This window comes from Capra hircus, chromosome 10, assembly GCF_001704415.2.
Source record: "Capra hircus breed San Clemente chromosome 10, ASM170441v1, whole genome shotgun sequence".
NCBI classification, from domain to species: domain Eukaryota; kingdom Metazoa; phylum Chordata; class Mammalia; order Artiodactyla; family Bovidae; genus Capra; species Capra hircus.
In genome coordinates this window covers 93,291,295-93,318,316 of record NC_030817.1, presented here as the reverse complement: position 1 = coordinate 93,318,316, position 27,022 = coordinate 93,291,295, and the positions used below count along the sequence as shown (strand labels likewise).

At 41.6% G+C, this 27,022-nt stretch overlaps 1 protein-coding gene across 1 annotated transcript in view; it reads left to right on the top strand.

Annotated features, from left to right (window-relative positions):
- The window catches only part of IQGAP2 (IQ motif containing GTPase activating protein 2), a 309,091-nt gene extending 285,436 nt beyond the window's left edge, over nucleotides 1-23,655 (top strand). Inside the window, exons 29-36 of the mRNA XM_005685061.3 lie at nucleotides 758-860; nucleotides 1,386-1,527; nucleotides 10,658-10,745; nucleotides 12,657-12,869; nucleotides 15,315-15,475; nucleotides 17,030-17,167; nucleotides 18,869-18,977; nucleotides 22,707-23,655. Coding sequence (XP_005685118.3) covers nucleotides 758-860; nucleotides 1,386-1,527; nucleotides 10,658-10,745; nucleotides 12,657-12,869; nucleotides 15,315-15,475; nucleotides 17,030-17,167; nucleotides 18,869-18,977; nucleotides 22,707-22,820 — 1,068 coding nt within the window. The 3' untranslated portion in view covers nucleotides 22,821-23,655. The remainder of the gene's footprint in view (nucleotides 1-757; nucleotides 861-1,385; nucleotides 1,528-10,657; nucleotides 10,746-12,656; nucleotides 12,870-15,314; nucleotides 15,476-17,029; nucleotides 17,168-18,868; nucleotides 18,978-22,706) is intronic.

Here is a 27,022-nt window from a genome sequence, read left to right as displayed (position 1 = left end):
GATGCTGAAGCTGAAACTCCAATACTTTGGCCACCTCATGCAAAGAGTTGACTCATTGGAAAAGACCCTGATGCTGGGAAGGATTGGGAGCAGGAGGAGAAAGGGACGACAGAGGACGAGGTGGCTGGATGGCATCACCGACTCAACGGACATGAGTTTGAGTGAACTCCGGGAGTTGGTGATGGACAGGGAGGCCTGGCGTGCTGCGATTCATGGGGTCGCAAAGAGCCAGACACGACTGAGCGACTGAACTTACTAATATGTACGCACACATATATACACTCTTTCAGATTCTTTTCCCTTAAAGGTTATTACAAAATATTGAGTATAGTTCCTTATGCTCTATAGTAGGTCCTTGTTGGTTATCTATTTTATATATAGTAGTGTGTGTGTGTTAATCCCAGACTCCTAACTTATCCCTCAACTTTGACCTTTTATATAAGGTCAAAGAAGCACAGGGTTTAGGTGGAAGAAGACTGCCTCTTGACAGATTTTGAAGATTTTGCTGAAAGAGTGTCTATGAACACCTTTCATAAAAACTACATTTTCTTGATAAAGAGTATGCACTTGCCTCTAAGATAAAATACAAACTGGTTTCTCTGTGGTCTCTAATTTTAATAAATGTCAGACTTGAATTTAAGATTCAAGCAATATCAGAAGAAAGTTATCATGAAAAATCAGGAAGAGAACTATGTAAATATGGTAGCCTTTGAGAATTGACTTGTATCTTTGTCTGTGTGTTGCTTTCTGCGTAAAGCTCTTGTTGGAACACCAAGATGCGATTGCACCTGAAAAGAATGACTTACTGAATGAGCTGTTGGAGTTGCTGGAAGAGGTCCCTAATGTGGAGTCTTTTCTTGGTAAGCGCGTCTTCCCTCTAGTTTGTATTTGGTTGGTTGGTTGGATGGTTGGTTGGTTTTCCTATCCTAGATCAAAAAGTCTGATTTATTTAATACACAGGTTCATTTAAAGGATAATCGCTACACCAGCCCCTTTCTACATGAAGGACTCTTCATGTCTTAGTATACTCAATTATAAAGCAATTTAGCATTCTTGAAGCTCTATATATGTCAAAAAGGATTTGTCAATCATAAAGAAAAAGAGCAAAATTACTAAAAGCTCCTTGTTATTTTTTCTAATGATGTCTTTTATTGACAGTTCTCTTTCAGTAATTTTTTCAAATTTTGAATCAATGTCCCATGCTATTTTAATGTTTAAAGATTTTTAAAAGCCACTGTAAGGATATTGGAATGTGGTTTTCTCTGATGACCACGATCTCCTGCTCAACTACCAAGCCCCATGTTTCCTACAGAACCTTTGTCTTCCATTGTTGATGCCACTGTCACAATCAGTGAATTGGAAAATAACACTGCTTTATTCTGCAGGGGAAGGAGCTGTTGACCCTAATGACCCTGACAAGGTAAACACACTAAATCAACTCTCCAAGACTGAGATTTCCCTCTACCTGACCAGCAAGTACGACATAGGGGATGGTGAAGCTATAGATGGCCAAAGCCTCATGATCAAGTAAGTTTGGGGCTTAAAGAGCACACATTCCCATTTTCCCATCTTTTTAAGAAATGTCCTCTGTGTACATATCTCTGGCTGTACTGGGTCCTCATTGTTATGCGCAGGCTTCTCTAGTCGCAGAGTGCAGGCTCCAGCACACGGCTTCAGCAGCTGCAGATCGTGGGCTCTGGAGTCTGGGGTCAGCAGTTGTGACGCGTGTGCTGAGTTGCCCTACAGCCTGTGAGATCTTCTGGACCAGGGATCAATCCAGTGTCCCCTGCGTTGGCAGGCAGATTCTTAACCACTGGGCTTCTGTGGTGGCTCAGATAGTGAAGAATCTGCCTGCAATGCAGGAGACCAGGGTTCGATCCCTGGGTCGGGAAGATCCCCTGGAGAAGGGAATGGCTCCCCACTTCAGTATTCTGGCCTGGAGAATCCCATGGACAGAGGAGCCTGGCGGGCTACAGTCCGTGGGGTCACAAAGAGTCAGACGTGACTGAGAGACTAACCCTTTCACTGTTTCTAAACCTCTGGACCACCAGGGAGTCCCAATTATGCATCTTAAACCGTGCAAATTCAAATTGGACTAAATTTTCAAGTCATTTTTAAATATTGAAATGTTGTTTGTTGTTTTAGTCACTAAGTTGTATCCAATTCTTTTGCAACCCCATGAATTGTAGCCCACCAGGCTTCTCCATCCATGGGATTTCCCAGGCAAAAATCCTGGGGTGGGGAGCCCTTTCGTTCTCCGGGGGATCTCCACATCTCTTCACTGGAGGCGGATTCTTTGCCACTGAGCCACCAAGGAAGCCGAAATATTAAAAACAGTGTGTTTATCCATCGAAAATCTAACCAGGAATAATGGAGTCTTTATAATTTGAGAGACCTAAATATTATAATATTTTCTAAAGCTTATCTTGTTTTTTAGTTTTCCTTGTAGTAATTTGAGTCCTTCCCTTTAAGAAATGATTAAATCAGCCAATGAAAGTCCTCAAAGGAAATAACTGTTCCAGTGGTCAAAGAACAAGGAAGTTCAAGGAAATGCCTTGTACCTAATTTATTTTCTGGTAGAAAGCATTAACGTAAAAGTCACACACAGTAAGACATAATGCTGTTCTCTGACTTATTAGACATCTTTTCTATGAAACTAACCCTAGATAGCTTGACCAACTTTGACTTTATTTATAGTCAACTCCCTGTCCTTAAAGATTTCACATGAAGTTTTCATACCCTTAATACTGTACTTTTTCTGTCAAGGCCTCGAAGACATTGTACATCAGTCCTTTACATTCAGAGTAAGAGAGAACAGTCCATCAGCATGAACTGAAATGTCATAAACCAAAGCCAGGGGCTCACCCAGCGTACAGTTTTTAAGAACTAATAGAATCAAATGGATTTGTATTAGCACATTAGAACAGTTGCACATTGGGCTGAGGTAGAAAATGGAAGTGGGAAACAGGGGCAAAAGGAAATAGACATTTAAATAATACTTTACACGTGACTCCCAAGTTACATGTCCTGAGTTCTGAGGTTGTTTTCATTGGCAGCAGGAGCTTTCTCTTCTGCCACTGACATGCCTCAGACAGCACTCATTTCTAGTTGATTTTTTTCCAGATATTCAATCCCATGAAAATGGCAAAAAAAACAAACGCTTAACTCAGTGTGCTATGTTGCAGTACATACATATGTGCTGCTTCTGCCAGGCTTGCTCATTTTGTGCTCCAGTTCTCTCTAAGGCTCTGGCCGTTCAGATAGCCAAATACTTGAGTTTCAACCTGTGTCAATGGCACTGGGCTTGCAGTTGAGGACCTGGTGAGCAGGTCATTTAAGAGTGCCTGCCTTCAGGGGTCTGCAGTGCGATGGATAGCACTGCTCATCTGCAGGACCCAGGACAGACTGCAGGACTCTTGCACAGCCTTGGCCTCATTAGAGTTGAAGGCCGTTGCTTTCGACTACTGGCGACCAAGTCAGATCGCACTTGCAGGGAGACAACTTGGGACAGGGTAACGGAGCAAAAAGGGAGAAGACTGTGGAGGCTGCTCCCTGGGCCCCTCTGAGCGTGTGCCGATTGCAGAGGTAACTGGAGACACAGATGGTGTGGTTCCACCATGGAAATTCAATCAGGCCAGTTATCCTATGATCTCATAAGCTTTGTCTTTTAGAAGTAAGAGGAGGAAATTTTTTCATAATTAGTTTTGTCTGGTATTCGAACGCCATTTTCTAAATGCAATCAGCTCAAATGCCGGCATTAACGAATGGAAGATCATGACTGGGATGGTCTCAAATATCAGGCAGCCTGAACATCAGGTATATTTATACTCATTTCTGAGTACGAGTCTCCACATCTCTGAGAATTTGGGGAATTCACATTTTGAAAGCGAAACCATGGAAGTCAGCCCTGTTGGGAGCAGTACATCCTGGCCAGGAAGGCCTGGTGCGTTCCTCAGCCTTCTCAGCCCCTGTGTGGGTCCCCCTCGCCCGTCTGCCCCGCAGTGCGCTGGACACAAGTACTCTCTGCTCTTTAGTTCCCATACAGAGTGGAGCCAGCCAGCAGCTTCATGCATTTACTTTTGCATTTCGTGGTAAAATACAACGTAAAAGTTACCATCCTAACCTTTTTTAAAATTAATTTTTATTGGAGTGAGGTTGCTTTACCCGTTCCAACTTTTCTTTCCAAAAGCATCAGTTTTCTATTTATGTGGCTGCCCCAGGTCTTACGTTGCTGCACGTGGCATCCTGTGTCCTCATGGTAGCATGCGAGATCTTTAGTTGCAGTATGTGGGACCTAGCTCCCTGGCCAGGGATGAACCCGTGCCCCGTGCCTCGGGAGCATAGCATCTTAGCCACTGGGCCACCAGGGAAGTCCCCCATTCTAACCTTTTACATGTACAACTTGGTGGCGCTTAATGCACAGAATGTTGTACAAGCTTCGCTACTATCTAGTTCCAGAATATTGTCATCACTCCCAAAGTGACTTTAAATAGTCATCTCTGGGGTACCTTTTCAGACCCTGCTCTCCAGTCCTGGAAATCACTAATCTGTTTTCTGTCTCCATGAACCTGCCTATTCTGGAAATTTCGTATAATTGGAATTATACAAGATGTGGCCTTTTGCATCTGGCTTCCTTTATTGAGTGTGGTTTTGGCTGAATAATATTCCATTGCATGGATATACCGCAGTATCATGGATATTTGGGTTGTTGTTACATTTTGGTGATAGTGAATAGTACTACCACAAATATTTATACACAACTTTATATTTGAACACTTATTTTCAGTTCTTTGGGGTGTATACTTAGCAGTGGAATTGCTAGGTCATATGGTAGTTCTGTTTTGAGGAACTGCCAGACTTTTTTCCCCACTAACAAGGTATGAAGGTTTCAGTTTTTCCATAATACGCCAAAATTTATTTTCTGTTTTGTCTTGTTGTTATAGCCATCCTAGTGGGCATGAAGTAGTATCTCATGGTGGTTTTGACTTGCATTTCCCTAATGATTAGTAATGGTTTGCATCTTTCCTTGTGCTTATCAGTCATTTCTATGTCTTCTTTGTAGAAATGTCTGTTAAAGCTTTTTGCCCATTTTTAAGCTTGATTTTTACCTTTTTGTTGCAGAGTTGTGAGAGTTCTTAAATGTTCTGGATAGTAAATCCCTATCATATATGTGATTTGAAAACATTTTCCCCCCTCCTGGAGTTGTCTGTTTTATTCTCTTGGTGCAATCCTTTTCTGTAGAAGAAGTTGTTTAACTTAACGAAGTGCAGTTTATCTATTTTTTGCTGTTTATTGTGCTTTTGGTGTCATATATGAGAATTCATTGCACAATCCAAGATCACGAAGGTTTACTTCTACGTTTTTTCCAAGCGTTCCATAGACTCAGCTTTTACAGCTATGATCCCTTTTGAGTGAATTTTTGTGTGTGGTGGAAGGTTAGGATCCCAAATATTCTTTAGCACATGGATGTCCAGTTTTCCACCATTATTCCTTAAAGAGACTAGTCTTTCTCCATTGAATGGTCTAGACCCTTGTCAAAAGCTGATCCACCATGCATGTATGGTTTGTCTAGACTCTGAATTCTATTCCATTGATCCATGTGTCTGTCCTTACACTAATACCACACTACATTTATCACTGTAGCTTTGTAGTAAGTTTTGAAATTGGGAAGTATGAATCCTCCAACTTGTTCTTTTTCAAGATTCTTTTGGCTGCCTGGGGTTCCTTGGAACTGTCAGATCAACTTTTCCATCTATTTAAAAAAGACTATTGGGCCAGTGTTTTAATAGATTCAATAATTTACTGCACTCACTGGCCTCTAGGGTCTTGAAAGCCTTCCTCTGGGCATACTTTGAGATCCTAGCCTTGGCGGAGCCCTTCACTAAACAGCCAGCGCTCATTGTGGATAACAACTGGAAGACTGACCAAGTAGTCTTCTTCAGAAGCGGAATTTGGGTGTTGCCCAAAACAGTCGGTAGAGTTCACTCCATGATGTGAAGCAAGCCTTAGTTCCAAATACATTATGCCTTACGCATATATTTCAAAATCCTGTTACTAACAGATAATTATAAAAGGTGTCATTAATGGGGGGCCTGGAGACTGTCTAATCTGAGTCTTTCTCTTTGAGGTAAGGAAATTAAATTCTAAAATAATGGAAAGCAAGTAGCTAGTCGCTGACATGCTTTATATCACAGGCCATTGATATTCAGTTAATGCACACTTCGAAATAGGCTTCCCTGGTAGCTCAGCTCGTAAAGAATCTGCCTGCAGTGTCAGTCTGGGATATTGCCATTTTGAAAATATTACCAAGCATGTGCTCGGTTGCTCAGTTTTGTCCAACTCTTTGCAACCCCATGGACTGTAGCCCACCGGGCTCCTCTGTCCACGGGATTTTATTGGGCAAAAATATTGAAGTGCGTTGCCATTTCCTCCTCCAGGGGATCATCCCGACCCAGGGATGGAAGCCGAGTCTCCTGCACTGCAGGCAGATTCTTCACCACTGCACCACCTCACTATCACGCATGGTGGTATTAAAAGAGCAAACAGAAAAGCCTGGCTGGGGAGTCCTAGGAAGACCCGGGATTACAGCCCCAATCTCACACATTAGCAGCTGGACTCTGATCAGATCACCTAAGCATTTGTTTCCTTTATCCATTAAACGGAGAGGAGGGGAGATGGGGACAGGAGGGCTCTGATGAGTGAATGAGGTCACGCAACGACTCCTTATAAATTATAAAGAACTGTACAGTTGTAAATCCCTCTTATTATAACTTTTGATTTAACTTATAGTATGTGATCTTTTGGCCTTTATTAAGCTTGTGTTTCTGTGGAAGTACGTGTGTATAAGTAGAGAGCATTATTTGTGGCTTTTACTCATACTTAACTGCCTGAGTGCTTGTTATCTCTTGAGAATTTTTTTCCTATCACATAATTCAGTTTAGGCATCTGTCATCCAGTTGAAAGATTTCCTTGGTTTTGGTCCAAACTGGCATGAGCAGTTAAGTGGCTAAGGGGATTTGAGGCCTGGTGATAAAAATGTGTAATCACTGGATTTTTAGCTTCCATCAACCCCAATTCCTTTTCAACCCTGGGCACATTGTAAGGCAGGTGGCAGACGGGCAGGCTCAGGAATGGTCCTGGCCAGGGTGTAATAACAGACACCCTTTGAATGCAATGGCCGAACCTAAGGGACCACACCAGTTTACAAGCACCGTGCACTCTCATTGATTGACCGTGGGATTTGAGTGGGGCTATGACAAATAAACTCCCTGGTGTATTTCATTTTTTCTTAACTTTACTTATTCCGGGAAGAAGGCAGAGTCCTTGATTCGATCGGCTTATCTCACTTATTGTTTGAACATCTTTGGGGCCAAAACATTAACCAGTTGATTCATGCTGGTCAGACCATATCCAGCATATTGTGTTTGCATTAAGGTGGTGGTGGGGGAACGTGGCATAAATTCATTGGCTAACTGAAGTGTGGGCAGGACTAGAAACTCTCTAACTCCTGTTGTGAAGAGGCTTAAGGAACTGAGGGGTTTCGCTTGGGAAAAAGAGCAGTGGTAGCAGAAGGGATGAAGACAGTCCTGGCAGCCTCTGCAGGTTGGTGCGGGGCTGATGATGAGGAAAGGGAATTCAGCTTGTTCCCTGCAACTCTAGAAAACAGAATGCGAGCTTCTATAACAATGGAGCTCCTTAGGGCTTAGCTGACTCATTTGTAAAACCAGGGATCGGACTGTCGCTCAAAGGTCGCCCTCAGCGCTGACATCCTGTGACTCACTGGGTCCAGCAGTGGACCGCACTGGATGGCAGGCCTCTCTGAGTGGGCTTCGTGTTCAGGAATGGGCTGCTCCAGTGCTGTGCATCTCAGAGGGTTTAATGTGAGCCACACAGGTACTTTTAAATTTTCTGGAAGCCATTTTTTAAAAAGGAATAGGTGAAGTTAATTCTAATATGTTAATTTACCCCAATATATCCAAAATATTATTACTTCAATATGGAATCAGCATAAAAAATTATTAGTGGTATATGACACATTCCATTTTTTCATAATGAGCCTTCCAAACATGGACATGAGTTTTAGCAAATTCAGGGAGATAGTGAAGGCCAGGGAAGCCTGGTACGCCGCCGTCCATGGCATCACAGAGTCAGACACGACTGAGCGACTGCACGACAGCAACATGACACAGGCCACTTTCATCCTGAGCCTTCCAAATCTGGTGTGCGTTTGGCACTTACTGCATATCTCAGTGTGGACCAGCCATGTCTCAAGTGCCCACTGGCCACCTATGACCAGTGGCTGTCATCGTGGGCAACAAGTGATGCTTTAGTGACCACGTGAATGCTGACTACACGTCAGACTCTAAGGAGGGGATGGACGTGCATCTTTCTTTCAGTCCTGAGAGATTTCCATTATGTAAATAGGAAGGAAAAAAAAAAGAAAAAACACCTCCAAGGACTTTATCATTTGCACAAGTCCATACACTTAGTAGGCAGCTCCCTGGTTCGACCTTAGATCTGTCTGACTCCAGCGTCTTTAACCATTAGGCATACTGCAAGGCGAGGTAGTGATTTCTCTGTCATGAAACTGGACAGTTATTTACATGTAAGAAGTCTGGGGTGAAACTTCGGGAATAGATTCCAGTAGAAGCCTGACCTAAAATAGAATTTCAAGAGAAATGCTGTGTGGACAGTTTGTCCTCCAGGCACTCCCAAGCAGATAAACATTCTCTGTCCCTAGGAGGGCACATTTGAGTGACCCTGGTCATGCTGGTCCTCAGATAGCTTCTCTAAAGAGTTTCCTGGAATCATATATCATCAGTCATTCCTAGAATATTATTTCAAATAAGTGTTAACATTTTTTAAAATCACCCAGAGCTTTTGTTTCTAACCGGATGTTTCCATTTAAGATATTTATAATGATGACTGGAGGGGGGAGCCGAGTGGGTAAGGAGATGATAGATTCTTGGCTCTCAGGAGCCAGGGCTGTCTCGCACATGGCTGGAATGAGCTGTGTGTCCACCTCTGACTCTGGGGCAACATTTCTCTGTGCATTCCCAGACAGCTCGAAAATCCCCAGTGAAAGCTCATGGGCCAGAGGAAATGGTTGTGATCATTGTTCTCATACAGACTTAAATAAGAAAGGAGAAAAATAATGGTTACAGATGGCTTGTTGGATTTTATCCTATTTGCAAGAATAATATATCTGCAGTTCCCTTTGAGAGTTTCCTCTTGTCCTTTGGGAGCAGTTCCCTGTCCTGGGGATTCAAAACATGAATGATGTTTTCTTTTCCTTTTCCAACTTTCATGCTGTATGAATATTTCCTGCTATAGTTGAGGAAGAAATTCATCATCCCGTGATACCATGTAATGCCTTGAGAGGAACTGAGCTTCAGCGCAACAAGAATGAAACTTCAGATGTTGGTTAGACGTGTTTGTAATTTAAGGCGACTTCTGTTTATGTTCCGTTTTTTTTTTTTTAAGGGACACAGTGTCCAATAATGTTCCTACTTATGTAAAAGGGAGCATACTTGACCATTTACCTTTTACATTAAAGTCTTAGTACATAGTTACATAACCTGATCTTTAATTGGGAAAGGATGGCTGATTATCCTAAAGAACACATATGAAAAAATACATAGTTTTGGCACTGACAGAGTGGTTTTCCAGCTCTTGTTACTGAGCAGCTCTCTTGTTCTCTCCCACCTGAGGCCAGGGACCTTCACCGATGGGTTAGTCCCACCACCAGATCCGAGGTTCCCAACCACCCCTCCTCCAGGCTGCTGAGTCATCCGGCAGCCAGAGCCTTCACAGCCCACACAGGACTTGCACTCCCACTGGCCTTCACAGTGTTTCATAACATTCTTAGAGCATCAACAGTAACAGCTGGTCTGGCTCCCAGTAGCTTATGATGTTTTCAACAGGCTCAGAAGTTTAAATGTTATTAAAGTCAGGACAGTAGATATTATTGCTGCTCCTTCCAGAGTGATGAGCCCAGTTGTTCCTCCTGGTCATCAGAAAGTAGTCTCAGTCTGAAAAGAAGAAAAGGGGTACCTCCCTGATGGTCCGGGTGGTTGAGACTCCGAGCTTCCACTGTGGGGGCCACAGGCTCCATCCCTGGTTGGGGAGTTAAGATCCCACCGGCTGCCACAGCACGGCCCCAAAGCGCAGATGAAATTGAAAACAAGAAAGTAGTTACAACACACTTGTGCCCAGGATACTGACATTGTAATCTGACATGTCCAACTCTGAGTGAGCCTGTGGGCCGTAGCCCACCAGGCTCCTCTCTTCATGGGACTCCCAGGCAAAAATACTGTAGAGGGTTGCCATGCCCTCCCCCAGAGGATCTTCCCCACCCAGGGATCGAACCTGGGTCTCTTAACGTCTCCTGCATTGTCAGACAGGTTCCTTGCCACTAGCACCACCTGGGAAGCCCCTGTAATCTGACGGCCTCAAGCATATAAAACCCAGACTTTGATTATCAAGCACTCACAAACTTTGGGGAGCCTTAAAGCAGACATCCTAAAGTTCTGCGAGACGCTTTCATTTTTAAGGATTCTCTTTGAAGCTTCATCTTTGCACTGCCTCAGGAGAAACACATTTTTGTGCATCAAGACTGCCGTCTGAAAGCCTGTCTCTCCTTTCTCTGTTTTGTAAGGACCAAAAAACTGATCATTGACGTGATCCGGAACCAACCAGGAAGCACACTGACAGAGATCTTAGAGACACCAGCAAGTACAAAACAGGTAATTGACTTATTTAGAGTGTAAATAGTAAGTACCTTAGATATGTGTTGATTTTAGTAACAGATCTTTGTGCCAATTGTTTGCTGTTATCTCAGAGAAACTGTCTGACACAGTTTGGAAGTAAAACTTTCAGTGAACTGACTTCAATTATATAGAAAATCCATGGAATATCAATGGAAATGAAATAGGAAAATATGGCACTGAATTTATGCTAAATAATCTTATCCTAGACTAGAAGATTAGTTCTGGGTATTTCAGAGTCTCTGAATGTTCATGGTAAATTTTGAACAGTGAGTGTAGGGAACAAAGGGGAAAAAATTGGACTGCTTAAAAATGAAGACTACTCATTGCCGTGGATAGGCGGATAAGTCACTTAAGGAATTGTTCTGGTCAACAGGATATAGAAAAATACCTTTCATATTTTGTGTTTTTGCCGACTTGAAGAAATGAACAAGTGCCTTACTCATTAAAACTGTTTTTCAAATGCTTCGGAAGCCAACATCTTGAGTCCATTAGATCAGAGCACCATTATCCTGGTGTAAATGAAGTTTCATAACAATCTTGCATTAAACTTTTATCAGCATCCTTTAAAATGTATCATTATTTAGTTTGTTCTGAATTAATTTCAGTTTTATTGCTTTAGTTTCAATGATTGCCACTCCCTAAACAAACACTAACAAGATTATCAATTTAGTTACCTCTTTGTACTTTTGTACTTTTTTGAACTTAAGCTGGGTTACACATGATTTTCCTGAATCATTCTTAATTTAATTGGTTGTGAAGAAATCGTTATGTCATGGTTTTTAATAAAAGTATATATAACCAAAGTGGGTAGAGTATAGTACTGAGTATGAGAATTTAAACTCTTAATATTTTGTTAAGAATATTTTCTTTCCCCCCAAATGTAGCATAGTCACTAAGAGTGCAGACTTCCAAAATCAAATGTAGCTCCATACCTCCTCACTGTGTAAGGCTAAGCACCTAGCAATATTTCTATGCTTCAGTTTCCTCAACTGTAATAATAGCACCCAGTTCAGGAGTAACTCAGCTGAAACATGTTAAGTGAGTAGAAAAATATCTGTCATATACTAAATGCTCAGCAACGTTGGCTGCTACCGTTGTTTCCTGCTGACCTGGCTTACTGTTCCTGTATCCTCCGGGTTGATCTGCCTTTCCTGTGTGTAATAACATTTACAGTCTTAGCCTCTGTCTACTATGCCAACCAATTTTCTAGTACAGTGACATGTGAAGATCACTAGTCTCTTGTATAGTTTTTTTAAACAAACTATCCAAACTGTTTTGATTCATTCGTTTACTCACCATTTATTTGGAAACGTATTTTGTGCTAGCGTGCTCTTAATCTTTGGTTCAAAGCAACCCTGCAGATTTCTCAGAGTTCATAGTTGGAGAATGATTGCCTTTCCAGGACAAAGGTCTCTGCCTGCCTTCGAGGCTTATGAATGGCTGTAAATATGGCCCGTGTGTGAGCGTTTAACTGGGTTCTGGATCTTCGGGGTTCTCGTGGCCACGTTTTAATGGATAATCTAGTTTTAATTTTCTCAACTGGACTAGCCTATCCAATACTGAAATCCTTCCATCCAGGGAGTTATAAAATGCTGGTTATCCCTTGTAATACATCTGTTACTAAGATAACTTGTCACATTAACCATAAAATAACGATTTAGAATTTTGCTCAGGGTAGGCCTGCCACCACTGCTCTGGTTTTTAGGAAAACAAAGTAATTCCTTCCCAAAGACCTGCCACAAAACCCCTGGGGAACATGTGGTTAAGGTCTCCGGACCCTGGCTTGAGGACCTCTTTCATTTTGATGTTGGTTTACCTTGTGCAGCTTCTGAACCTGTGAGGTCAGGACATCAGAGATAAATCAACATCTTGATGTTCCCTTTCCAGGAGACAGATCATGCCTCAGACATGATGAACCGTGCGGTTTTAGATTCCAGGACTCCTGAAGACATGAAGCAGGGCCTGTCTATGGTTGAAGATGCGCAGCTGCCCCTCGAGCAGAAGAAGAGGAAAATCCAGAGGAATCTTCGGACATTGGAACAGACTGGACACGTGTCATCCAAAAACAAATACCAAGACATTCTCAATAAGATTGCCAAGGTTGTGGGGAAGAGTATTCTTTCTGCTTTGCGTTAAGTTCAATTCAGTTCAGTCGCTCAGTCGTGTCCGACTCTTTGCGACCCCATGAACCGCAGCACGCCGGCCTCCCTGTCCATCACCAATTCCTGGAGTCCACCCAAACTCATGTCCATCAAGTCGGTGATGCCATCCAATCATCTCATCCTCTGTCTGTGTTAATCATTGCTCACATGCTGGGACTCAGTAGGTGACATGAAGGATTCATAGTGATATACATATGGTTCCTGTCCTCCTCAATATTACAGATTTTTTAAGGTTTCAAAGCAGTTGATGACTTTTAAGGGAGAATAACCACAACTCCCCCCAATTAAGGGGCTTCCCAGGTGGCCCAGTGGTAAAGAATCTGCCTGCCAATGCAGGAAACACAGGAGATGCAGATTCACTCCCTGGGTTGGGAAAATCCCCTGGAGGAGGAAATGGCAACGCTCTCCAGTATTGTTGCTTTGAAACCCCTGTGGACAGAGCAGCCTGGCAGGCTACAGTCTGTAGAGTTGCAAAGAGTTGGACACAGCTAAGGACACTGAGCTGAGCGTTCAGGCGCAACTCCCCCAAGTTGTCAGAAGAATTGAAACACACCAGACATCAATGCTTAGGAAACGTAATAGATGAGTTTCATCTGTTGCTTTAAACAATACCTACTAATTTTAAAAGCGACACTTCTAGGAGAGTTCTCTCTTGAGTAATAACTCAAGTTGTCATATAATCCTCTTGCCCATAGGATCTGCCACTGAGATGATACCTCTATGTCCCTGAGAATTTGTCTCTAGTCAGTTTAGCCTGAATGCAGTTCAGACTTAAAAGTTAGTTTCTGTTTTCTCATCCCATATTTTTACAGTTGAGAAACTTCCTGAGAAAAGGATATCAAATTAGTGCAAGGAAACATCACAGGAAAAGGCTAGATCTGTTTGCCAAGGATAAGGAAGTATATATTTTGGGTTAAAAAAATTTTTTTCATTGTTTTATTTTGTCCAGACATGCAAACTAAAATGGATCTGGAGGTTAAGGACAGTTACATGATCGGGGAAAAAAAAAAAAAAGAATTCTGAAAGGGAAGTGGACTCAGCTTTATTCTTCCATGGAAACTTATGGCCATTGCTGGCAATAGGCTTATTCCTCCCAGCCTGAGTGACTCAAGGGAAGTGGTGCCTTTTCTGTAACTCTGGGTTGGAAAATACTTCTCTTAGGGAATGTACAGTAGAGAAATTGAGGCTTTTGTCTTAAAGAAAAAAACTATCATGAAAGCATCCCCTCAAATATTCTACTTAATGAAGAATTCTTACTTAAAAGGAATGGTTTTTAATTTGTCCACAGAGGAAAAATAATAATAAACTGGCACTTTTCTTAAACATTTTCTTAATTTACCAATTAGAATTTTTAAAAAAAGAATTATATGTTTGTAAGTTTATACCATGTCTCTTGCAAGCTGTAAGCAGCTTGATCCAGCTTCATGTTCTAGGAACTCTATTTAAATCCAACTAATAGTTATCCATGTTGAATTTGTTCAGTCTTGAGACCCCAGTTGTTGTTTGCGCAAATGTTGGAAACTATTTTTCAGATTAAAAAGTATATTTTTAAAAAATTTATTTTACAAATGGGGCCATCCCTGGTGGACTCTGAGCTTTCACTGCTGAGGGCCAGGGTTCGATCCCTGGTTGGGAAACTAAGATCCCACAATCCTGGCAGGACAGCTAAGAAAGAAAAGAAAAGAAAAGAAAATTAATGTAATGATGAAATATAATACTTTTCAGGATAAAGCACTCTTCAAAGTATATATAATTCAAAACATTGTGAGGAAATTGTCTCCTGCTAAAGTCTTGGCTTGTGTACTTTTTAAAACCCTAGTATGCTTACTCTAAAATTGCTTCTTTGCTTTTCCATCAGCCTTATATCTGGAGAAGGCAATGGCAACCCACTCCAGTACTCTTGCCTGGAAAATCCCATGGACGGAGGAGCCTGGTAGGCTATAGTCCTTGAGGTCGCGAAGCGTCGGACCCAACTGAGCGACTTCACTTTCACTTTATATCTCAAAGTAAAATATGGACATTCCTAGTTCTAAAGTAAAAAGGGAACATTTGGGTGCTGAAAGTTTAAAATGAAGTAACTAAAATAAACTGTTATTGTTATTGGGTCACTAAGTCATATCCAGCTCTTTACAACCCCATGGACTGTAGCCTGCCAGACCCCTCTGCCCATTGGATTGGTTGCCATTTCCTTCTCTAGGGGTGTTAACCTGACTCTCTTGTATGGGCAGGCAGATTCTTTACTATTGCGCCACCAGGAAGCCCCAAATGTTTTAATAGTCACAAAGAGTGATTTTAGTACTAGATATTCTTGTCCTAAAGGGGCAGTATTATAAAGCAAACTCCTGCTTAAATCTCATACCATGGCCTTTCCTTTTTACCTTAGGATATTCGAAATCAAAGAATCCATCGTAAGCTTCGAAAAGCTGAACTGGAAAAACTTCAGCAGACGCTCAATGCACTTAACAAGAAGGCAGCATTTTTTGAAGAGCAGATTAATTATTATGACACTTATATAAAGACTTGTTTAGACAACTTAAAAAGAAAGTAAGTTGAAATCATATCTTCTGTAATGTCATGATTTATACAAGGTATCAATTCATATACAATCCTGAGCTGTTCAGGTTGGGATTGGTAGCAAACTTTGATTTATTACATAACCAGAAACTAGAATCTCAGTTTTATGATTCGCCATTGTGAGCTAAGAAGTCAGGAGTGAATTTAGAAACATGTTAATTCTCTATAAACACTGGCATTAAAGTTAGTTCTACCCTGTTGTGTTTAAATCAAGTAACTTTAAACACTTGGGGAAGCACTTTGATTATTCCTTCTTTTTTAGTCAAAGGTGCCTTTTAAACACTATTATTTAAAAAAAAAAGAAAGCTACGCTTGGGGATATTTACAGTAAACAGTATTTATATGCTTGATAAAGCCAGGTACTTGCTATTGCACGGTGCAGCTTAGTGATTTTTAATTGCTTACTGATTTTTAAAAGTCACGTTGACACAAAACACTAAATTTGTCAATTCTCTATTACCCATTAGCACACATATCATAGTTTTTTTTCCCACAATATAGGCAATTTTAATGAGTATTCTTTGCTCATAATTATTCTTATCACTGGATAAGGTCAATCCTAATCAAATTTTAACTACCCATTTAAATATGTAATTCATTATTTTTATGTAATATTTGTAAGTCAAATTGACATTAAAAAATGGTACTCTATGAAAAAGTAAATTGGATTAATCATAGCAGATTTGATGGAGGAATATAACCGAGTTTAAACCTCATTTATCTGGACCCCACTAGTTCTGATTCATTTGCAGCCTTTAAATTACTTTTATGCTATTCCTGTGAAGAAGAAAGTTGGTCAAGCTAATATATAGTAGAAAGAAAGCCGTGAGAGATTTTCTTTACATATTTACTGCATCTACAGCAAGGCATTTGACAAGCTCTGCAGTCAAGTGAGAGAGATTGGGATTCTCTCTTACATTGTGTGATCTTGAACCAATCCGGTGTTCTCTGAAGTCTCAATTGTCTCATCTTTAAGTGGGATTTGGGAGTGCCAGCCTCATACATGTTGTAATGAGAGCTAGATGGAATACTTGTGGAACAGAGGAATGTATTTTGGAACACAATGGAAAGGTTAATTCTGTAAATGTGAGGCAGTATTTAGAAAGCACTTGGAAGAAGGATGGCCATCTAGTGTTTGTTAAATAAACTAAATTTGTTAAACTGAACACTTTTAATGACCCCCTCCCTTAGGAGTGTGTACACAGTTCATTTCACAGCACCTCAGCTGCTTGCAAAGTGACTTAATGGAGCCGTGTGGTCCAATACCCCTGAGACAGCAGAGTACAGTGTTACAAGCATATTCGTCTGTAATTCGAACTTGAGTCGCATTGAAAATAGCTTTCCCTTAACCAGTTCAGTAGGAGCTTTCACTGTGCAGGGATGGTTGTCACACAATATAAAATTGCCCAGGTTCCATACCTGGAGGCCAGGGGTGGACGGGGGTGTGCTCCACTGGCCGCTGTGCTGCCAGGAACATCTGAGTTTGCCACCTTCATGCCAGATGGTCTGTTCTTATGTTGCCAGAAATACTCGGAGATCAATTAAACTTGATGGAAAAGGAGAACCCAGAGGGATGAAGCGGGCGAAGCCAGTGCGGTACACAGCTGCAAAGCTGCAGGAGAAGGGTGTCCTCCTGGACATAGACGATCTTCAGGCCAACCAGTGAGTGGCACCCAGAATCTGCACAGAATACATGCCCCCTCTCGTCATGCACATCAGATCTGACTCACATTAGTTCAGCTTCCTGTGGCCTTTGAAGAAAGCTTCACTGGGTCTATCAGGGCTTCCCCTTGATTTCAGATGACAGGAGAAAACACACGTATTGTAATCTCTGGGCTTCCCACAGGCCTGGCACTGATCAAGAGGCTGAGTTTCCCATGGCTTTGCCAACCTTGCCTTTCCCTCCAAAAGTACTGAGTCATAGCGGTGAGAATGCAAGGCTGCCTTTCCAAAGCACTTTCAAAAGTAGATTATTTGCTTTGTCTTTTTAAGAAAGTGGGATTTAAAAATTTGGTATTTTACTCAGTGTGCTATTTTCTGCCTGCTTGCAAAGCAAATGGTTTCCTGTTTCTATCAATTTGTATTTCCTTAGGTTTAAAGACAAGAAAGAAACCGTTGCTGCCTAGCTCCGAAAAAAATAGATTAATTTTGTTAAAGGCAAACAGGGAGCTGGAGCGATGTGGCTTTGAATGACCCAGGGCCCTCATTCATTCAGCAGTAACGGTCTGAGTGCTCTGGGACACCGTGCACTGTGCTAGGACCTGTAGGGACCCAGACTTAGAGCCAAGCACCCCCATCCCCAGCCTCAGAGGGTTTCAAGCCTAGGAAAGACCACAGAATTCAGCTTTTGTTGCTATGAGTTCCTTTTGTAAAAGGCAAGGATATGTCTCCTACCACATGGTCCAGCATCCCCCCTTCCATAATTGGGAGAAGACAGTAGCTGGGCATAAAGAAATATGTTTAATTAAAAAAAAAACAACAGTCTGACCTTTGGTCTTGCTCAGTGAGAGTCATTTACAGTTGCAAAACAGGACCTTTCTGAAAATTCCCTGGGGGTCCAATGGCTAAGACTCTGCACTCCCGTTACAGGGGGCCTGGGTTCAATCCCTGATCAGGGAACTAGATCCCACATGCCACAACTAAGACCCTATGCAACCAAAGAAATGAAAATAAATATTAAAAAAAAAAAAACCACACAGGACTTTTCTAATTTGAAAGCCACAGATGGTGCCTTGCCTGGGTCAGAGCCTCTCAGCAGCAGTGTTACTGTGTGTATTAGAAGTGGAGGAGACACTCTCCTCCCAGGCGCCACGCCAGGCGCTCTTGGGGTCGCTGTTTTAAAGAACCAGATTCTTATGGTCCATCACTCCCTTTCCCACTGTGGGAGGCCAGGCTCACTGCGTGCGGTCTCTGTAACTCCTGCTTCCTCCACGGCCTGGCTTCCCTTCCATTTATTCCATCCTGCCTTCTCTTTGGCTCAGACCAACTCAGAGAAAACGCTTCTTCTCCTTTGAAGTTGCCCTGAAAGTAATCATCTGAACGAACAACTAACCTCCTGTCAGCCATACAAGTCAACACTTACAGTTCTGTGAATCTCATGTAATTTCAACTGTATCTTCTGCTCTTTAAGACCTAGGGTCATGTTTTGCCTTTCTTTTGTAACAAACTCCAGTGCTCTACAGGCTACAGATCTCCTAGTTCCCGTGAGCCAAATCAGGAAAAGATGATGGGAGACTTGGGGTAACTTACTTGGGGCTTTCCCAGCAGGCTGTTCGCTCAGGGAGTTGAGTGAGGATTCCATTCGTTTCAGCTTTAAGCATATATTTGCAGTTCCACATGTGTGAATGGTCCTTTCTTCACTAGGTTTAAAAATGTTACATTTGATATCTCGTCTACTGAAGATGTGGGTATCTTCGATGTCAGATCGAAATTCCTGGGTGTTGAGATGGAGAAGGTTCAGCTCAATATTCAGGTAAGCTGGAATTCCTGCATATTGGGGGGAGTTTCATAAAGGGGGTCATTCTTGGCTTCCCTTGCTTGCATTCTTCCTGACAAACAATGGCATTTAGCTGTACCACGATTATTTGCCTGTCTTTAAGTATTGATGATTTTTTAGAAGCTATGGTTCTTCAAATTATCGGAACTTAAACTGCTTTTAAATGGCAAACCGTAGCATTGCGTTTTTCTCAGCCATGTTTTCATTTTGAAACTTAGAGAAAAGAATAAGATACACAACAGTATTCAGAGCTATTGATTAAAGGCTGGACACTTTCTTTTTCTCAGGAAATTGCATTTCTAAGATAACATATACCCAGGGTTGAAACTTTCTGGATCTCATTTCTCCTTTTCTTTCTCCTTCCTAGAATTATTTTTACATCAGTTTCTTAAATTTCTTTGTTAATTCTTTGGGATCACAAGCAAGAAAAACATTGTGCAAAACAGATGGCTAGAAATAGAAAAGTGAGGTTTGCAGTCCGAATTATTGCTATTTTTTAAAATAAGAATCACATTTAAGCCAAATATGCTTGAATGGAAACTGAGAAAATAGTTTGTGCCACCAAAAGAAAAAAAAAAAAGAAAGTGGAGGGTGTTTGCAGCAAACACTTATGTGCTCCAACTTCTTAATGCTTAGCACAGGATCAGTTTAGATCCTTAGAGATCTTTAGATCAGTTTAGAGATGTGGTTGAGTTTTCTCTTTTGTATGAGGTTTTAAATGGAAATAACCCCTATTTACTTGGGCCCCATACTGTTTGTAAAATGGTTCCCAGGTATTCTGCATGCATCTACATGAATCATCATGATAAACCACTGGGAATGGTGTAAGTTCTAGGCTCAGTGCCTGCCTGACCTGTGGCTGAGATCAAGGAGGTTATACCCCCACCCCTAAGCCATGGGGTGAAATACCAGGGCCCTTCTTTTCTGTCTGGCATTCCTTGTAAGCTTAAAGAACAAAAGAAAGAAAGAAAAAAAAAAAAAGCTAAATGGTTTGATAAAGACACTGAGATAATGGAGTAAATTGGAGAAAATTGAAGATATTATGTAATTTTGAAAAGTATACTTAAGTAAATAGATTTCTAATGTATTTTAAATGTCACTAAATGCATCTGTTTAAAAATTAAACTGAACGTCTTGACTCACTCCATGGAACATTTAGATAAATTGAGGAAGAGAAAAGAATGCAGTGATGTGCTTTGGTTAGTGATTCGTCTCTAAAGCAAAGATATATCATGGATTGTCAAGAAGGAAATGACCCAAGGCCAATCAACATCCACTGAACAGATGAATCACCAGTGACCAGGAGACACCTATTTAGAGAGGCCTTGGGAATTCCACAGGACTTCCTTTTAACATGGGTGCAAACATCCAGCTTCACTTGCTCCTTTGTTAAAGTTCCATAGTAGGATTAGCTGTTCACGCCCTTCACTTAGACATACAGTTGTCAAATGTGACTCCTGAGCTATCTGTCGATGGCGAATATGCTCCAGATTTTTTCAGTCATTCATGTATATCGTCAGGACCAGTTATGTGATTTTCAGGGCTCAATGCAAAATGAAAATGCAGAGCTCCTTACTCAAAATTGGTGAGAATTTCAAGATGGTAACAGCAGAACATTAAGTGCAAGGCCCTTTGTCTAATCAGGGGACTGTGTGCAGATCGAATGCCCGTAGAGCCAGCCCTGTATAAAATGATTGTCAGACATAAAGTCAGACGTCTTGTCACATACGGCTTTTAGACAGTTCTAGGACGAAGTGAATTTTACGAAAGAGGAATATGCTGGGCAGGTCCTTAGTGTGAGTCAAGGACTTCGTTTCTAAAAGGACAAAGGGAGATTCCTTCTAACTCTATGTGTCTAGATTTTCTTCAACCCAGTCTTTCCTTGGTTCATAAAGATTATATCCTGAGGCCATGTGCATAACAGGAAGGCATGACTTACATGAAGGGGTTCTGCTTATACAGATAATGGCTGGTGTTTCTGGAGGGCTGCAGCCTGGGCATTCTTCTTTTCCCAGATGAAGAACTGAGGTTCAGAAAGCATGCTATGGAAGGGGCCCCTGGAGTCCAAACCCTGCATCGCTCTGCCCCACTGCCTGTCTCACAGGATTCCAGTTGATCCTGACCAGACAAGAGTGGCTTACAAAGGGTTTGCAGACTCCTTGATCTCATCTACCCAGGAACACACCTGTGGAGTTGGCAGTGTCAACCCCCACTTTACGCACAAGAAAACAGAACTTCAGCGAGGTTATATGTTGTTTCAATCTTATAGCAAATAGTGGAGCTAAGACTAAAATCTGGTCTTGAACCACGAGTTCGATCAGAGTTCCTCCATTCCCCACATGGAGGGGCCCAGCTAATTTCCCTCTGTACATGATTCCTTCTCAACTGAACCATGCTGGTTTCGTTCTTTTCCACAAGACTTTAACAGATGATGCCTGTCCCAAAGGAAAAGTGAACCTCCACCCCTGTTTAATAGTCAAAAGCATTCTTGATCAAAGAACTTCACTCCCCTGTGGCATTTCCATCCCAGAAGCATTTCTAAATAATGGAGGGGTTTTAGTTGAGTGCAATTGCAGCTAATTGAGAAAGTGGAACAGGAAGCTGGCAAGAGCCCACGTTCTCTCAAAGACGATTCCAACTTCTGCAGGTGGCCATGCTCATTGTAGACACAAGGTGTTATCATTAAGAAGCAAGAAGTTTTCAGAACTAGAAGCAGGAAAACAAGACCTGGGTATGAGCCTAGGGCAGTTCAGGAATGATATCTTCTGTGTGGGAAGGGCCCCTGTCCTGTGTTATTATAAAATGTTGCTGCTTAGTCTCATGTGTGTGACTGGTGTGAGCCAATTATTAATTTATAAATGAAGGAAATTTTATTAATTTTTCTTTGTTTATACAGCAGTGATGAAACACACAGAGTGATAATCTTAATTGAGGATGAGGAACAGGATAGACAGGAACACAAGTAGTCTGTCTAGATCAGGAGGAATTGCTCTGTCCCTTGGTCTCCAAATGTCAGTCTCACAATTTTCATCAATAAATAGATCATTTCTCCCCATTTCTACATATTTATTTATAAAGTATACATGCACTTGGCGCTTTACTCAACATTTATTTTATAAAATACATAGAAAATGTGAATGCTCAAGGAATGAGGGGGAAAAAATAAAGAGGAGTTTCTAATATTCTTTTTTGCTCCTCAGTGAATTGTCTGACTCTCACTTTAGAAAACACTGGCTCTTCTACAGGATATACCTCATCTTGCTATCAAAACTGTGTCTTGAGTTTTTCAATTAAAATTAAACTTTTAATTATATATCTAATGTTAATGGTATTGGTTTTCTCTCATACAGTCCTTATCAGTTCTAAAAATCTGTTTTCTTTCATTGAGATGAGTGATTCTCAAACTATGGCACCCAAACCAACAGTGTCATCACCCCTTGGGAACTTGTTAAAATGCAATTCTTGGGCCCTCCCCCAGAGCTCCAGAATCAGAGGTTCCTGGGGGTGGGGCCCAGCAATCTGTGTTAACTGGCCTGTGTTTCATTAATAAAGCAGCTGATTCCCATGCACACTGAAGTATAAGAATCCCCGCTGAGGTCCTTAGGTCAACTGAATCTTATTTTTGAAAACAAATTCTTCTAGAATGTGCTTTAAATGTGGGAAACGTCAAGTTGAAGCTGTGATTGGTGTCCCTTGCAATTGCAGGATTTACTTCAGATGCAGTATGAAGGCGTAGCTGTGATGAAGATGTTTGATAAAGTAAAAGTGAATGTAAACCTCCTCATATACCTGCTGAACAAGAAATTCTACGGGAAGTGAAGTGCCTGCAGAAATCTCCTGGATTCTGTATCACCTGGATTAGGAAATGAATCTGTTTAGTATTTTTGTTTCTAAACATGATTGAGATCACTGCTTATAAACGTGTGATTTTTTTTTTTTCAAGACCAAAACTGTTCTGAAGAATGTACCCATGTGCCTTTCTGATAATCTGATACTGCAGTAGAATGAGACACAAAATGAATTCCTGTAAACACTGCCACATTGTGCTGTGGTGTGGGTACTCTGATTTAAATCTTGGGACATTCTGGGATTTGTTTTAAAGTAGGGAGATAATTTTAGCTGACTAGGGACAAATGTGTACACCTATTTTCCTATGATAAAGATTTTAAATGCCCCATTTGAATAATGTACCTCTTCATAGATTGTTTTTGTTGTTTTGATCTGTGGAGAAATGGAAGCTGAATTATTTGTAATGAATTATTTAGACAGATAACTTGGTTCTAAGCCCTGCCTCCTGGGAGTTATCGATTTTAAAGAGAACTTTTGTGCAATTCAAAATGAGTTTTATAAGTAATTGAAAGTGACAGTACAATTACACTTTCTGTACAAAGGTGTATATTTTATGTGATTTATTCCTACTCAGTGAAGTGCACTACTGCCTCATGGTAAAGACTCTTGGACCCAGAGCCTTTAAGTGACTAAGGAATACCATGAACAGCGATCAAAGGCCCCCATTTCCACCCCTCACAATCTATTTGAATATTTCCATTGTGCCTCTCAAGTTTTTGTAATGCAATAAGATCAGTATCTGGATGGTTTTTAAATGTATTCTTTGAAAAATTGCTTTATGTAAAATAAATGTTACTGAATTACATTAATTTGCCTTTTGTCTGAATAAATCCAGATCATTTAGTGGGTAGGAGAAGCTTCTTGGTGGGGCCTTTGGGGAAAAGAAGTGCCATTGACCCTCAAACAACATGAGGTTTGATCTGTGTGGGGCCACTTATATGTGAATTTTTTCAATAGACAATTTAAACGAAATATGAATTTCTTTTTGACATCTTTTTAGTTTTGATACCTAGTGTTAATAAGCTGTATAACATCTACAGTGTTTTATAACATATAAGACAATATAGGTACTGAGAAATTATTTATTTTATAACAGATGACAGACTTTCAATATTGATAAATACAGTGCAATACTGTAAATGTCTTTTCCTTATGATTTTAACAACCTTTTGTCTAGCTACTTTATTATAAGAATACAGTATGTAATACATATAACATAAACAATATGAGTTAATCAAGTGTTTATATTATTGGTAAGGGGCTTCCCAGGTGGCACAATGGTAAAGACTCCATCTGCCAATGCAGGAGACCCAAGAGACACAGGTTCAATCCCTGGGTCAGGAAGATCCCCTGGAGAAGGAAATGGCAACCGACTCCAGTATTCTTGCCTGGAAAATCCCATGAACGGAGGAGCCTGGGGGAGTCCATGGGGTCTTAAAGAGTCAGACACTACTGAGCACGCACCCATGTTATTGTTTAGACTTCAGGTCAACAGCAGGCTATTGGTAGTTGAGTTTTAGGGGAGTCAAAAGTTATACTCAGATTTTTGACTGCGTGGAGGGTGGGTGAGTGAGGCTTTTAACCCCCACATTGGTTAAAGGGTCAACTGTAATACACCTATACCTGTACTATGTAGGATACAGTTTATAGGGAGAAAAAAATAATTTTCCGTCTATCCTTCAGAGTCTTGGCTGAGGACCACACCCCCACAGGAGAAAAAGAGAAGTTTAATAACTCCTATACATCCTACATGCATGTGAGACACAAGGTAAAATGAGTAACTCCCCCAAATAGCCCTAAGCCACCCCCTTAAATTTCCAGCTAAAGACAAAAGACAATGGGGGAGGGAAGCAGTTATGGGAGGTAATCGGGAGATTTCCCTTGTAAATGTCTTTCACAAAAGGGTAACTGCTTGGTTTCCAGAGCTTCTCCTATATCTGCTGTTTTTCAAAACTAGCCAGCTTGAAGTACTCCTATCAGAGATACATAGTCTGCTCCCTTTCAAGAGTGGCTGCTGTGAGCACAAGTTCCAAACCCTGTGACGGAGACAAGGTGGGAGTCTGTTTTCTCGGTGGTAAGCGAGCAGTCCTCTAAGTTACAGGGACACAGGCTGGCACTGGGCTCTGTCCTTGACACTGATTCAGGGAAAGACGTCCAGGGCAAGTCCTTTTGTTCCAAGTTCCATGTGTTGTTTCTGCTTACTTCCATTGGCCAAGACTTAGACACATAGCCACAACTAGCTTCAGGAGAGGCTGGGCAGTTAAGGTCTGTAACTGTAACTCAGCAGCCATGTGCCCAGTGAAAACCCGCAGGTCTAGTTGTAAAGAAACGGGAGCAGTGATAGCTGGCGATGAACCAGCCGTCTACCACAGCAGTAATCCAGACTCTCAGGCTACCCCTGACCAGAGTACCCCTGACACTTTGTATTCTGTTCATTCATTCAACAGGCTTTATGTTCCATGGGGATTACCAAATGCTGAGAAACTGGGTTAGCCTGTGCTCATTTGGCATAAGCTTCCCAGATGGCCCCAGTGGTAAAGAATCCACCCACTGGTGCAGGGGACACAAGAGACAGTTTCGATCCCCGGATGGGGAAGAGCCTCTGGAGGAGGAAATGGCACCCCACTCCAGTATTCTTGCCTGGAGAATCCCACGCGCACAGGAGCCTGGCCGGCTACAGTCCACGGGGTCACGAAGAGTCAGACGCGACCAAGCACACATGCACACGCTTGGCACAAACGACCTTGAAGGTAAGACAGAATTTGGAAAATTCAAAGTTAAAAAAGTAGAATCTGCTACTTTAACAGTGGTTTCAGGTTATACAGATTTTTTGACAGAGGTAAATACCTTGAAACAATGTTGTCTCAACAGTTTGTAGATGTGGGTTTTTTAATGCACGACCTTTACTACAGACTTCTATCAGAGCAATCATTAAACATACAGTTAACTTCACCTTGAGACTAAACCCTGTCTCCTCCAACTAGCATTAGGTGAGGAACAGGAACCTGTAGGAGGTAGGTGGTAAGTTAAACTTCCTTCTTCATCCTCTAGGAAAGACTTTAAGTGGAAATGTACAAGAGGAGCCAAAATTAGGGGAAGATGTTTAGAAATAAAACCCAACCTTTAGCAGCATCTCAAAAAGGGACTTGTCTTAACTTATTTCAACACTGAGTGACATGCTTGAGTGTTATTTGTATGGATGAAGATCTTTGTATCATGGCAACACCCTCAAGGAAAGCTGTGAATGTTTTCTCTTGGCCCACAGGATGAGGTTATTGTTAAAGATGTTGCCAATTGCTACTTGTTTGAGATCTTAAAGGGACATGAATGAATGAGTGACCCTGAGAAGGAAGCAGGTAAGGAAGACAGGGAGCCAGTGGAGGCATGGGTGCAAAGACTCCTGGAGCCAAGGCTTGCACCTTTCTCAGGAGGACTGAACCACCCCCACGTCAGGGCACTGTTGTTCCCTACAACCCTGAGCCACTAGGACTCTTGGGCAGTGTAGGGGAGAGAAAATAATTTTCCCTATACCCTTTGAGTTCTTTACTGAGACTCCCTGTGCTAAATGATTAACAAGAGAAAAACAAACAGTTGATTAACATGGGAGATATTCAGGAAAACTACATAAAAATCCCCCAAATGGCTCAAGCTACCATCTTAGCTCAAATGGTAAAGAATCTGCCTGCAATTTAGGAGACCAGTTTTGATCCCTCGGTTGGGAATATGCCCTGGAGAAGAGAATGGCAACCCACTCCAGTATTCTTGCCTGGAGAATTCCATGGACAGAGGAGCCTGGCGGGCTACAGTCCACGGGATCACAAAGAGTCGGACATGACTGAGCAACTAACACACACACACACACCACCTTAGACACTATCTTCAACTACGATAAAGATGTGAGGAAGCTGGGAGTGGGGGCAATTCTCCGGAAGGTGAGGAGAGGAAACATAGGCCCTGCAGATAAGACTGGGAAAAGTTATCTTTGGTAATAGCACTCTTCCTGGCAAGCCCCCTTTCTAGAGTGAATTTCCCTTACAATTTCCTTTACAGAGAACTTCCTCTCTGCTCTCAGAGCTTCTCCTGTGTCTGCAGTTTCTCAATATAAGATTATGTCAAAGAGACCTGTTTAGAGCGGCCTGTTCTGCTACCCTTCCCTAGCTTCCTCCCCAGGG